Consider the following 15,594-nt stretch of genomic DNA (forward strand, 5'->3'; position numbering starts at 1 on the left):
TATTAAAATGAATACGAATAGTATAAAATGTGAATCTGAATAAAAACTATAATAGTATTTCAATTAAACTAAAGTAACACTGATGCAAGTGTTTAATCTAGCTGGTTTAAACAAATGTGTGTATTTACAGTAAAGATTTTTATATTTATAATAAGTTGAAGTTTCTGTCACCAATAAAACCAATGAATGTGTGTTTATGCAGATTGTCATGTAATACAGAAACTGCCAATCAGAGAGCACTCGGTAAGAGAAGAAGGAAGTTGAAATTTTTTTAATTCAAATTTTTAATTCACCCCAGTCATGTGGTCAAGAGGTCAGCCGGCCACACTATGTCATGCACACACAACAAATAAGACAAACAAACAAATTGAAATGCCCATTGCAAGTTTTCCCAATAAAGGCAAAACAATATGTTGTTCTGACAGTCTGGACTTTGAATCCGTATCATGACGGACTCCCTTCTTTAGTCAGAGAGGGTCACACAGATTATTTGATGTAGCGGGATCATTAAAGATCCCTCAATAATGGATTCTATTGCCGAAAGAGATCACTGTAGAAATGAATATAGAGCAACAGGATGATTATTGTGACTAATCATATACGGCAGAGTGAATCACACTGCTGTGGGTGGACAGACTGATTTAACAATGCAATATTCCTCTAGCATCAAGATAAAAATATAGTAGCTGAGAGTAAACAAATGAAAAAGAGATGGTCACAACAAATGTTTGTTTCTCTGCTGACAGACAAACAAACAAACAAAAAAAACATATATTGTCAATTAAATTATATATAGGGGAGACTGAGGCTAGTTGCTATATCATCATATTAACTCATGTCACCCCTATAATAATATCAAGAAGAAATTTGCGTTTTATTATTGATTTATGTACTGTAAGTAAACAGAACTGTTTTGATACACATTTTATTTATGTCAATGCCCACCCATAGCAGTAGATCTGTTGCCAGTCATAAAGTTATTACATTTCATCCATTTCATACATACAGGCTTATCTGTCTGAGTAATTGTCATCAGGCTATTATATATAGTATGCAAGAACAATTTATTAATGTAAAATACATATTATTCTGTCCTTACCCCAGAAACCATCATGTACATACATAGGTTAATGTGACAACCATAAAAAGTGGAAAACAATGCGTTTTGTTGTTGTTGTTGTTGTTGTTGTTGTTGTGCTAGTGAAACAGAGAACGTATTTCAGACAGTGTTTACGTTAAAATATATGTTTGTGTGGCGGCGGCGGCATTTATGAGGATTAGTTGCTTTGGTTTTATTTGATGTAACTGGTATTTTCCCCATATGGATACATGGGGGAGCTTTTTTTTAGACAAAGTGTTTTAATTTGTTTGCTTCTATATCTGAATATGAATTTGAGTATGTGCCTTAATGAAATACAAACTCCACATTTGAAAGATACCCCTTCAAGGCACATATACAGTATGCTGAATGCTGTAAAAATGGGAATGCATCTGAGTTTAAAATATGCCTTTTTAATTTGTCAAGGATATAACTACTTACAATATATGCACTGTACAATATTATAAAATGGTAGCGATTTACATAAATTTACATGAGTGCTGCAACATATGCTGTGAAATCCAGAATGTCAGACGTCAAGTTGATTGGTATTAGAAGGGTGCACTGTTTGAGCCTGGAAACGCTTCCCGCTGGCAGACTCGGAAATTGACTAAAAGAGTGCATGGGAGCAACGGAGTCCCTCTGGAATTTCTCTCATTAATTAGTCTTGTCTGAAACCGAATTACTTTGGCGGGCACTTTGGGCTTTCCATACCTCAGTGATCCACATCAAGACAATTATTCAAGATTTATTTTTCCAAGAAAACATCAACAGGGTTCCAAGCCGAAAGTCACTTACCACCAAAAGCCTTTTTTTTTTTAATAACCAATTCATGCTTTATGTGTCACATTTCACCTAAACTATTACCAGTCGCCTGCCCAAGAATCCTGGATTTTTGATAAAAACTAACCATCCTGACTGCTTCTGATTTATTTGCTTCACAGAGGTAAAATTAGAGACCAACTCTCAATTGAAAATGAGGTGGTGAAATGAAACTGAAATCAAGGAAATGCAAAAAAATTGACAAGTAATGGAACCGTTAATCCAAACAAACTGCTATACCCATTCTATACCCAGTTGTGGCCTAATGGCTAGAGAGTCAGACTGGTAACCCGAAGGTTGCGGGCTCAATTCTCAATACCGGCAGGAAATGACTGAGATGCCCTTGAACAAGGCATCTAACCCCCAATCGCTCCCCGGGTGCCGGAGTGAGTGGCTGCCCGCTGCTCCGGGTGTGTGTGTGTGTGTGTCCACGGTTTGCAGAGTGTGCGTGTTGACTACTCACTAACTTCGATGGGTTAAATGCAGAGGACAAATTCCGAGTATGGGTTACCATACTTGGCCTTCACATGTCACTTTCACAAATTCTTACTAGCCAGAATTTGTGATGTTAGTTATTGTCAGAGTTGGAGTCTTGATCTTGAGACCCATCAAAGCCACATAAACGTGGCCTGAGTTGCATTACTCTAAGTCCGGTTTTGGTCTTAGTTTAGGACCTCCTACTAAAAGGTGATTCAACAAGGTATCTATGATTACAGAAATCAATGAAATTCAATGGCTTTGAATGACTATTTAGCCACTGTACAAAGTGAATGATGTGATAAATTCAGCATCTTCTCCATTTCAGTTCATTAAACTGGACAAACTCATACTTGAAGAGGTATTGGTCTGGATCTGGGCCTCGAGGGGTCAAGTCATGGTCTGGGTCTTGTAGGGTTTGGTCTTGACTCCAACTCTGGTTTATTGGATGATCCTAACTGTGACGCAGACACTTATATATTATATTCAGGAAACAGACCCAGTAAAAGATTTAGTTTCAAATTGGAAAGTGACATGATTGCTGTTATATCAGAGATGCAATTCAGCTAGTGAAAAAAATCAATCCCTAGCACAAGCAGAGAAGGAGAACTGTTGATTACATTCTCACCTAAAAGAGGTGCACTATGTTTTTCAATCAACGTCAGAGCAATTTTAGGCCTATGAGGTACCATCTGATTTGCAGGGCATCCTTCTCAAGACATCATCAAAGTGTAAAATACATAAATAACTGTCTTTATTGATGCATTTAAATAAGTCTCATTCAAATAAATGGTTGAGAGAAAAGCAATCATTGCTAGGGTAAGCATACATTATACATTGATTGTTCACAATGGAATAATAGTCGAGTCAACGTGCTGTTTTTTATATAAATCCCGATGAAAAACAATCATTTGCGATGCCGTAACGTTCCCATTGTGAGGCCCAGTTTTAGTGGATGTTTTGGACTTTCATTTCAAACAATACTTTTAAAAGGGTTATTTGCTTTTTATATTGAATCCAGAGCTAAAGTAGCCATCGCATCGCTTCGCCTCGTAACAGTATACGCATACCAGTTTGAACAAAGCACATGCAATTATTCTCCTCTCAAGACCGACTTTTGCTGTCTCTCGTCTGTCACCTCTAAATATAACGCACTTGGAAAGTCTCTACACACATGTATAATTTACAGAAAACGTTTGATTGAAATGAAACTAACAAAAACGAAAGAAAAATAAATGAAAAAAATGAAAAAAAAGTTAACGGAAATGATGACGCACATCAAACAACTAATACAACATGCTATGGTTGGCAACAATATTTTGGCATGATGTGAATCAATGTCTTATTCTTCTTAAATAGAATTGCTTATAGAAAACAATACCTGATACTGTGTAGTCCTTTTCAAATCAGTTTTATCGTTATTTCCTCTTCGTTGGTGTGGCACTTGTATCTTAAGAAAGAACCAGAGGCTGCTCACCGTTTGATAAAACACATTTTCACATGTTCCTTAAAAAAATTATATATATCTCTCCCTTTGTATTATTCAAAACACAAATCGTCTGATAAGATATCAGGATGGTATTATTTTATCCAAACCCACTCAGGTGCGCTGCTCAAAAGGGCAAAGAAAGCCCAGGTGAAGTTTTCTGCAAAAATAGATATCCATGCTTCATGCTTTTTTACAAAGTTCTTATATATCCATCAAACTTTCAAGCGTCCTGCTCGCGTGATCCAACGTCATCTCGCAAGGGCCAGGAAATGTCGAAAAAAGTGCAGGAATGAGGTTTGGTAGAGCAGCAGCATTGGATATGTGTGTGTGGTTGGCGATGAGTTACCGGGCGCCGCCGCTCCTCAGATGGACTTGCGTCGTCTCATGAGCCGGAGGTTTTCTGTGAAGCTGTGGAGCCCGGGTGAGACGGAGCTGATGGGGGAGGGAAGGAAGCTGTTTTTCAACGTGCTCGGCGAGATCTCCTCTATGCGGTAGGACACCGTCGAGTGGTAGTGATGGTACTGATGGGGGCTCAACTGAGAGCCGAACGAGTTCTGGTGCGGAAACGCGCCACCGCCTCCTCCCCCTCCTCCTCCTCCCATTCCCAACCCGAGACCGACAGAGCTCCCGAACTCATGCGAATGGTAGTGCATGCAGGAGCAAACGGACTGGAGATCGGTGACCTCTGGCCTGAAGCGGTGCTGCTGCTGCTCTCGTCTCCGTCGATTCCTCTGGAGCGTGTCCTCCTGGATGTGGATGATCATGCTACTGCGGTTGCCCGCCAGGGAAGCTCTCTCCTCGGCGTCCCGTCGCTCGTCCTCGCTGTTCATGGTCAGGAAACGTAGTACCACCAGGTTGAGAAAGGCCCCGATGACCGTCAACCCCACTAGGATGTACATGAAGCTGAACGCCACGTAGACGGGTTTTCTCTGCAAGGCTTTGTTCTTCTGCAGGGCCACAAAATCCCCAAACCCGATGGTGGTGAGTGTTATGAAACAATAATAATAGGACTGAAAGAAACTCCAGTCCTCGTAGTGGGAGAAAGCTGCCGCGCCGATGCAGAGCGTTCCCATGCAGGAGAAAAACCCCATGGTCACCATGTTCTCCATGGAGACGTCCGTGATGCGCATCCCGCAGCACTTTTTGATGCGCTTCAGCAGGTACTTGACGAAGGTGTTCATCCTCTCGCCGAGGCTTTGAAACATCACCAGCGTGAGCGGAATCCCCAGCACAGCATAAAACATGCAGAACGCCTTTCCCGCATCCGTGCCCGGAGCCGCGTGACCGTAACCTGGAGACCGGAGAGAGAAGTGATCAGATCAAAGATGACAACAAACAACACAACTGAGTGTGCTGAGAATGCTGATGCTTAAAAATCTGGGCTGGTAACCAAATGTTGCAGGTGTGACTGTGAACCCCGCACACTGTAAAGTCTAAAAGTAGTTCTTACTGAGAATTTTTAGTTAAATTTACTTAATGTCCAAACATTTGTTGAACTTACTTAAAACAATTTAGTAATCTGTACTGTTTGCATACTATGCCTTCGTTACTCAGAAAACCCATTACTTGACTGGTTTGAGTACTATTTTGCCAATGCAAAAAAAAACAAAAAAAACAGGCGGGGCAATTCTTAATAGACTCTTCACTCATGTCTTCCACTTCTGCAGTCATCATTCTTCTTAGTTGCATTCGCTCATTTTCCAGTCATCTTAAATGTTATTGTCAATACAACTAAGAATTTTGGGAGAACATCACATAAGCTGACTTTATAAATTCATGTTAATTTCCTAAAATTTCTCACCATTATTGTGATTAGTGTTCCCTTTGGTTGGGCATCTGGAACTTCATTTATATTATTGTAATTATCTTCCAATTGATGTAGTGATGCAACATTAAATCAAAGTGATTTGATTTCAAAGGAAGTGAAGTAATAAATATTATATATATTTATACTTAAATTATTTCCATGTTTTGAATGAATGTATTAATGATATATAACATAACTATATATCATGTTTAATATTGATCTTTTAACATTTTATTGCTAACACTTATGGCATAAACTTTTAATTGGGTCGATATAATCCCTCTATATTTGTGACAATATCTTGCCATTTTGCTTGAGTCACTCACAGACTTCAACATTCAGCATGCAAACCACAACAATGGTAATTGGTTTTTTTTTATTAATTTAATTTATTAGACCATTACAATTTTATTTGCTTATCAGTATAACCCAAATAACAATAGCAAATAAAACTGTAATGGTAAAATAAAGCTAAAAATAATAAAACAAAGCAATTAATTTATTCATGCTGCAATTTGCACAATTGAATTAAGTAAACTGAATAAATTTGTTTTTACGGTGCATGAGCTGCCACCATTGCACTGCATGGGTTTTAAGATTTTTGACTTCCCAGGTAAAAACATATCTAAAATGAAATCCCTAAAACAAGTTCAAATTTCCCTAAAAAATTGCAAAGCAACATCACTTAAAATATTAAAATCCCCCTGTGGTGAAAATCAAGCTTTTAATGTTGTTTATATGTCTATGTTATAAGACAAACCATGCGCAAATTCATAAGTCATCACCACTGCTGAGTATTTTCTCCTTAAAACTGCAGTGAAAAAAAAGACGTGGTTTGAAATCGCTGGTGTTTCTGACGTCACAAACTACCTTGTAACCAATCACGTCAATGATCTCTGAGCTGGTGTGAGTGAGAGAAGACGGGGCTAATTTGCATATTCATGGTCACTTATTCATTTCATTTCACAACAGGTGCTATTGAAGAGCTTTTTGAATATTATAGTTAACTAGAAAACCATTTACATACTGGTGCTTTAATGATTCCAGAGTCCAAATTGCTCATACACTGTAAAAAATGCCTTAAATTTTAAGTACAATCAACTCGGATGTTTAAGTAATTTCAACTTAAATTACATTAAAATTACTTTTTTACAGTGTAACATTATCATCTCCAAAAAATCATAAACTATAGCAACAGTGGTTTAACAATAGTAGCAACTAGCAGCAAACAATGGTTTGTTGTACCTAAGATGCTACAAAAAACATTAAAGAAACTTCAGTTTTGGGCAAGGCACTTTTCCCAAGTTGTTCTAGATGGATTTCCCCTGGGATAACTGTGCTGTATGCCAATTTGGGTAAAAATCATTAGCTAAATTACAAAGTCGTAAAGTTTGAAGCAGAAAGTAGCAACATGGTGTGATTTCATACTTTAATCCAATTCTACTCTGCTAACTGGCCAACTTCTATCATCTTCACCAAATTCCAAGAAGCCAATCAGTCAATTTCCAAGAACTGAAAGTTTCTCAAATGTTGCCTTCGCCTGCAAGCGCACTCAGGCAGAAAATGTGAGCTGACTCACGCACCATCTTAGCCAAAACACTGAGTATAGGTCACGCAAACCAGGTGTCTCTTTCATCTTATTCTGGGCTCAGAGATTACAGGGGGTGTCCAATTAGTGCCAGGTTTCCTCTCTTGCCCCCTTGGCCCGCTTCTTAGGGCGAGACAGGAAGGTGGGCGTTACAGGTTTAGAAAAGAAAAAGAAGAAGAAAGGATAGTGGAGCCAGTAAAGCTTTTAGCTTAATTAGACTTTATCGGGGAGTAAAAAGACTAAATTCGCTGACTCACATCGAGCCTTTCTAATACAGTCTTTGCTGATGAGCAAGAAAATAAGTGACAAGACTACAGTAAAAATGTATTACATCCCACCTTACTCTGCCAAGACAAGCATCTTCCTTCTTTCATTAGCACTGAGAAGATATCATGCAAAAAGGTTTAGTTACAGTTGCATACGTGCTGAATTGATACTAGCTCAAACATAATGGTTTAAAGTGGTTTTTAACAGGCTTGCTTATAGAGTTGCTGTAAGCAATTTCACACATTTCTAATATATATATATATATATATATATATATATATATATATATAATGCTGCAGTCTCACGAATGAACAATTCATTTAAGAGGTTCGTATTGTATTTATGTACTGTATTTCTGAGAAAAAAAATATATGAGTTAATTAATTATGCACTGAACCATTCAAAACAAAACAAAACAAGTTGCTGGCTGCATCCAAAATCGCATTCTTCCCTACTATATAGTAGGTGAAAAACTGTATGTGACAGAAGTATGTCCGAAATTTACAGTACTCATAAAAGAGTAGGCAAAAAGTACCTGGATGATCTACTACTTCTGCCGAGATTCTGAAGTGTGCATACGATGGATACTTTACTATCCCATGAGGCCACGGGAGAGGATTTATGAATGACAGTGAAGCGGCGTAACTGACGCTGGTAGGTCACATGATAATGACAACATGGCGAACACATACACACACTCATAATATATAGAACATACTTTTTTTTAGCGGCCGTGAAGTAATTACTTATTCAAAATAAGTACCTAGTCAAGAGAGTATGCTAGTTCGGATGCAGTCACTGTCTTTATTGGTGAGTCAATGATTCATACCCTTAACTGAATTATTCAAAAACATTGATTCTTTCAGGAACTAAAGAAGTCTTTACGAGTGAGTCATTGAATCACTCACTTCACAGATTCAGTCAGGAATGCCACTACTGTGTGTGTTGCTCAGAGAAAACAAACTGCTGTGATTCTGTTTATTTTTTAAGTACTAAAATGTTTTGTCTAAAAGTGAAGTTACTCAATATTAACTAAGTAATATCACACTCGCAATCATGAGGGTGGATGGATGGATGGATGGATGCTTTTAAAATATAGAGGATACACAATGTATATAATACCTAATGCAACTATTCAACTAAAAAAAGAGAATTGTTCTTAATTTGTGTCACTACAGAAATAGCAGCAGATTTAATGAGAATGCATCGCATTGACATATAGCCTCTTGAAAACCTTCTGAACACCCACTGGACGGCCCACGCCACAGTGCTCAACACCCACAAACACATGCATTCATTACCGCAACACAAAACGGCCACGCGGCTCAACTCCTGCAGAGCACTTGTACGAACTTAACTGGCTTTTACTGATCTTTTGGACTTGTAAGGATTGATCTCCCAGTTTCCCTGAAGGCCGCCTGCCCACTCGAGCGTACGGTTATGGATTCTATTTATAGAAGTCGAGCCTGATCGATTCGATTTGCAAGCGGCACCAGGGAGAGCTTTCTTTTCTTTTTCACTGGGTACTTATTGTGTTGGAGTTGCTCTTTTGACCTCATGTGCGCACACACAGGCACTTCATGGAAATATGGTGTGTAAATTACATGTTATCACTCAGCTGTGGTGGAATATTGGAAAAACATTTTTTTTTGCTGGGCTCAATATAGGTTGAAAGGTGAAAGTGCACTTGGATAGAATTGGCAGCATATATGACTGATATCTGAAGACAAGATTCAATACAGCTGCATTTTAATGATGGAATATATTGCGGAGCTGTCGATAATTTAATTTTGAAGAGCACACTTTTCGAAAGCTCAGTCAAATGTAAATTTTGAAGAAGGTTTTTTGCTTTAGACATCCCTTTTCCATAAAACAAACAAGCAAAATAAATAAATAAATAAATAAAAATCTGCAGGGATGCATTCAATTGATCAAAATATTTCTATTTCAAATTAATGAATCCTAAAAATAAAATAAAAAACTGATGGTTTCCACAAAACTATTAAGCAGCACAACTGTTTTCAACATTGATAATAATAAGAAAAGTTTCTTGAGCAGCAAATAATCATATTAGAATGATTTCTGAAGGATCATGTGACACTGAAGACTGGAAAAATTCAGCTTTGTATCACAGGAATGAATTACATTTTTAAATATAATACAATAGAACAGATTTTAAATTGTAATAATATTTCACAATATGACTGTTTTTAATCACAAAATGACTGATCAAATAAATCCAGCCTTAGTGAGCAGAAGAGACTTCTTGCAAAAACATAAAACAAATCTGACAGACCCCAAAAACGTACAGACACTCTATAAAATTATTATATGTTATATATTAAAAAATATTCATATATTAACATAAAAAAAAGCAACATGTCAACTAGTTCTGCCACTAGTTGGGTCTGTGTTGACTAGTGTGGGTCACATGACATTTTGCATTAATGGTGAAAACAGGAAAAAATTCTCCTTTCCACAAACTGTTCCAGCAGGAACAGTTTATTCATTAGTACATACTCCATATGTATGACATTAATTTAGTATAATATTGGGAAATCGATTTGGAATTACGTAAAAGTAAAATGAATCTGCACACATCTGAGTTACTTTAGAGTGTTAAAGACAAAAAAAAATGTGCAAATCACTAACACCCATACCGTTCAAAAGTGTGGAATAATTCATATTTTAAGCTTTTGAATGAAGTCTCTCCTTCTGACCTGCATTTATTTAATCAAAATTACAATAAAAACAATTATATTGTGAAATGTTATTATAATTAATATAAAATAAGAGTTTTCTATATATTTTAATAAGTGATATCCTGTGATAAGCTGAATGTCTTCAGTGTCACATGATCCTTCAGAAATCCTTCTAATATGCTGATGTGCTCAAGAGACATTTCTGATTATTATCAATGTTGAAAACCGTTGTGCTGCTTCATATTTTTGCGCAAACCGTGGAAGAGACATCTTTCAAAAAGTTTAAGCGGGCGAGACATCACTGTTTTTACAGCGTTCGTGACAACACACGCCAGAAGCTTTGGTTTCTCACCTGCATCTCTCTCTCTCTCCTCCCACACGCTCACTGTCAATGCAGCCAAAAACAGCAAAGACATGCCGTGAGTCATTTACATAAGATAAACGCTGACCCGCCAGCTAGCTGACTAATCTTCTGAATGACTAGCACGTAAAAACAAAAGCAAACGAATTGATCTCTTTACATGTCAGGCCAAGTCGGTATTTTTTGTGCAAAATGAGACCTTTTGCCAGGTCAAAGGTCTGGCTACGCAAGACTACGCAAGACTACGCAAGCCCTGATATCAGAAACATAAACTCTGTGATTACAGCGTAGAGATTTCCAACTGTACGTGGTAATATTGATTCAGCAAGCGACAAACACATAGTATTCAATCTGCGTGATTCCCTGTTCACCTCAGCGGCGTTCCACCTCCTCTTTCTGAAGATGAACGCTTGCTTTAGCGAGAGCTCTTGAGTGGGATGTGAGGAGATTAGAGCTGATGCACGTAGGTGGTTTATTTACTGTCAATGCAGAGCCTTGCAGAGCTTTGATACCATGAGAATTTAAAAGCGTTTTTATCGCTATCTGTGGCAGTGGGTTGATCTTTTACACGGATGGGTTTTCGTTCCAGTTCTTGCTGTTGATGAGCTTAGTCATACCGCGTGTGGTCTTTCTCGCTACGACATAGACTGCGCTGATGGGAGGAACGCATGGGAAACTGTGAATTCAGATTCAAAAATAAACCGCATCGGGATTTTCAAACCGAACATTTACGAAATGCATTTCAGCCTGGCACTATCTGCAGTGGTATAAGAATGCAAGTTTTAAAGTTTTTAACAAACTCCTGCGAGGTACGTAGAGCAATAGAATCACCTTCATAAGTCTGAGCATCTGTGATCCGTCTCAGTCGCCAGCGTTACGCAAGTGCTAATTAATATTGAGCTTTGACACTTTTATAACCCGTGCAGTAATTACACTAAATCATTATTGGCAGATTTGAATAATTGATGCAATAATAGGTCACGATCACATCACAACAACAACAGCTGAGTCATTGCTGTTATTCACACTGAGTGGATGCACGGGTTAACCTATCAGATTATCATTTAACTCATGTTGCTGTGAAGATGGATTTTTAAGGCCTAACCCTGATATAGTTTACTACAAAACTAGCTAAATATAATAGGTGGAAAGCAACCAACAATGTGCATGTGTTTTTAGAGGCATCACTGATACGGTCATATTGGTTCTGCATTAAAACGTATGTTCATTCAATACTCTGTGCCACAGTACAACAGAGATTTCTCACAGCCTCTGTTTTTTTATTCCCTGAAGCAGGCATCATTTTGATGATCCCGATAAACGTTTATTCGTCAGCTCCGGATAGACGACATCATGCTTTTTCTGATATGATAATCTCATTATTTCATCACTGCAGCAACAGAACCATTTGTTCAGCAGAACACAAACCCGGTTATACAGTCACAGGTGTGTGTGTGTGTGTGTGTGTGCGGTCCAGGTAAACCTTGCGTTATGGGGACAAATGTTCCCACAAAGATGGCAATATTCGAATATTCGGGAGGGGGGATGTAAAAATCCAGAAAGTTTTCTGAGGGCTAGGTTGAGGGTAAGGGAAAAGAGTATAGAGTTTGCACAGTTAATAAAGCAGAAATAAAATATAAATATTAGATGAAAAACAAACTTAAAAATCTTAAATGAAAATTACAAATGTAGTCTTGGGAATAAAATAAGTTTAGGCCAAGTACTAAAATGACTAAAACTAAAACAAAAATAAAATATAGCTAAACAGAACTATAAAGAAAAAACTACTAAGAATGACAAAAGCACATAACTCAACACAAAACCTAATTCAAAGTATTAATAAATACTATAATATTTATTATAGAAATAATAGTAAAATAACACTACAGGTATATTAATATTATCCATTGCTGTCATAAAAAAAAAAAAAGAGAGAGATTTGAATTTGTATTTAAAAATCAGTAATATCAATATATATATATATGTGGAGAAAAGAGTAATGAGAGTGTCAAGTGAGGATTTATTAAATTCTTAAATTCTGCCTCTCGTATATGGAAAATGAGTGGAAAACGAGTGAATGTGCAGGTTTACTACTTAGATTGTCCTATAAATGGGCATACTATGGTAAAGAGGGGAGTTTAAGGCCTTTGGTAACATTGGCACCACACTACAAAACTGTCCCAATCATGGCCCAGTCCACAAACAAGGAGGACTGACACTTCTAACATATATGAAACCATTCCCATTCCTGGGCTTCATATTAACCAATAAGTGAAGGGCATGTCCTGTCCCCAATGACGAGGCGTTACACTGGCCAATCAGAGCCAAGCAGAATCAAATGACAGTCACAGTGTATCCCCGAAGAGAAGAACATATTAGAGAAGCACAGGAACTGAATCAGCATCTCACTCCATCATACTGAACAAACAGCAATGAAAATCACAGATTAGATCTCTTTAATATCTCAATTAGACAGCAATGAGATGAAGAGCAAATGGAGTCTACATCTAAAGTCCATAGAAATCTCAAATGCGTCTCAAATGAGTTTCCGATTCCTCTAAAACCAAAATGAATCAATTATTTTTGGTCAGTTTTATGAGAAATATCGAAGACAAAGTGGATTCTTACTGTAGACAAAACATACAGTAGAGTTTGATTATTAAACATGATCTCCTTTGTATGAAGAGTGATTCTACTTTTGTAAAGACACTGAAACATATACCATATTGATAGCTCTAATTATTAAATTATTCACGCATCAGCAACTTTACAGACAAACCCTTATTTAATCTAATACTGAATTCATGGAATTAATCAGTTGATTCTGTTGCATTTACTGTATGATAAACTGTGTTTTAATCACATTTATTGAAAGCAGTTGACTTAATTAGAAATGAGGACATTCAATTCTGTTCAGTGTGACTTCTGGTGCATACTCGTTTCAAAGAAGTACATAATGTTGAAGAGGAATACACGTTGAGAACTTTAAAAATGAATAATATTTTTGTAACTGTTTAACCATTACTTTATGTAATATATTTTGGTGTGTGACAAAAAAGGCATTTTATCAATATGCTGTGATTGTGAAGTTTTAGTTCAATTTTATTTTATTATGTATAATTCATTAATTAATTAATTCTAAATCAAGTTTTAAATCAGTTGTATTCCATCACAAAAAAAAAGCCAAATGTGTCACCCAAAAAATTCCATTCAGTTCAGTTCAATTCAATGAATGTATATTTTAAAATCAGTTTAACTCCATTAATATCATTCCAGTTAAATTCACTTCAAAAGGTGACAAAAATTTGTTTCATATAACAATGACTATAAAATAAGCCAAAAAACGTAAAATGATCATAAAAATAATAAATTGTATCTGTCCATATTGTACATTTCAGCATCTATCCAAACATCCCCAAAAGTTTGTTTTTGTTGCGTACTAATACCTATCTTTAAATCTACACCAGGTCCACCATTTTGTTCCTAAGTAGAACGTTGCTGCATCAACAAACACACACACAAAACTATGCATATAGACACACTCTTGCGCGTACACACACACACACGTCTTTCTGACACACATGCATGGATGCATTTGCTCACACACAAATGCTTGACTGCATCTGGACACAAACACACACTCTTTCTCGCACACGCATGAATGAATTTTCGCATAAACACACACTCACTTTCTCACACATACACACACACACAAATGTCATCCTGCCATGTGATTTAATGAACTCAATCACCCTTTTAGATGTAGTCCCTCAGAGGACTGAAGCGTCAAATTTCTCATCAGATCCCCGCTGTTTGAATGCACCTGCTGTGCCTTTCAGAGAATCATATGATGTCCCACACACTGCTGTCAGTCCTATAGTGTTTGTGCATTGTCAAAGCCACCAAAAGCAATTAAAAGTTAGCCGACTTTTGTTTGTGGATGTGTCTGCGGGTGTTTTTGCGTTGGTATGCGTCCATGTAGAGTGATTCCCTCTTGAAAATAAATGTGCAGCGTAGATGTCTGAGTGTTTGCAAGTGAGCGCTTGAAGCAAGCAAGAAAACCTTAGAATCTAGAAAAACAACCAAAAGTGCAACCCAAACACATGCAATGCAAGTCTATTCAGATCAATTGAACGTTTTATTAAAATCAGCTGTTTCAATTGAATTCTATTCCATTCCATTAAATCAACATAGCCAAATGTGCCACTCGAAAAATGTAATTAAACTTAATTTAGCTTATTTTAGCCCAGTTTTAGTTCAATTCCACTTATATGTATATTTTATGAATTTTAAATCATGGTTTAAATCAGTTCTATTCCAACACTCTTATATAATCACAAAACCAGCCAAATGTGCCACCCAAACAAATTCCATTCAGTTCAGCTCAATAAATGTATATTTTAAAATCAGTTTAACTACATTAATATCCTTCCAATAATACATACACACTCTTTTGTATACATTTTTCCATTCGATTGTGCTCTATTCTGCTCTACTTTAACCATCGCTCAACTTTCAAAAGTGCTTTTTAAAACACATAGTCATTGATATTTGTGAATATCCATTGTTCAGATAAAAATCTGTCCCTGAGTGGTTTAATGTTTGACTCCCTCTTTCCAGATAAACAGATGGAGCGGCGTCCAGCAGAAGCTAAGTGCAGATCGCACAGCACACAGACAGTAGTGGAGATGCTGGAAGCACTAGATTACAGAGTACACACAGCACAATGACTCATTACCTAAAGGTCAGCGTGTGGCACACAAGAGCGCTTTACTCTGACAGAGCGTCAGCAAGAGGAGGGTGGCCATTACGGATCACTACAACCACACACGATACACACCGGAACACAACACACAACACCGTAAGGGTGCTGGTCTTATGCTCTAGTCTAGTGGTTCTCAAACTTACAAAGTGGTGACTTGGATGAAATGTTTTAAAATTAGCCAAAACAAGCTTTGAAGGAAGCTAAAACAGCTAAAAAT

General features: G+C 37.2%; 1 protein-coding gene across 1 annotated transcript in view; it reads right to left on the minus strand.

Annotated features, from left to right (window-relative positions):
• Nucleotides 1–262: 262 nt before the first annotated feature.
• The window catches only part of kcnk9 (potassium channel, subfamily K, member 9), a 43,475-nt gene continuing 28,143 nt past the window's right edge, over nucleotides 263–15,594 (minus strand). The window contains exon 2 of the mRNA XM_079878672.1: nucleotides 263–5,178. Coding sequence (XP_079734798.1) covers nucleotides 4,250–5,178 — 929 coding nt within the window. The 3' untranslated portion in view covers nucleotides 263–4,249. The remainder of the gene's footprint in view (nucleotides 5,179–15,594) is intronic.

Source organism: Squalius cephalus, assembly GCF_949319135.1.
Source record: "Squalius cephalus genome assembly, chromosome: 8".
Classification (NCBI taxonomy): domain Eukaryota; kingdom Metazoa; phylum Chordata; class Actinopteri; order Cypriniformes; family Leuciscidae; genus Squalius; species Squalius cephalus.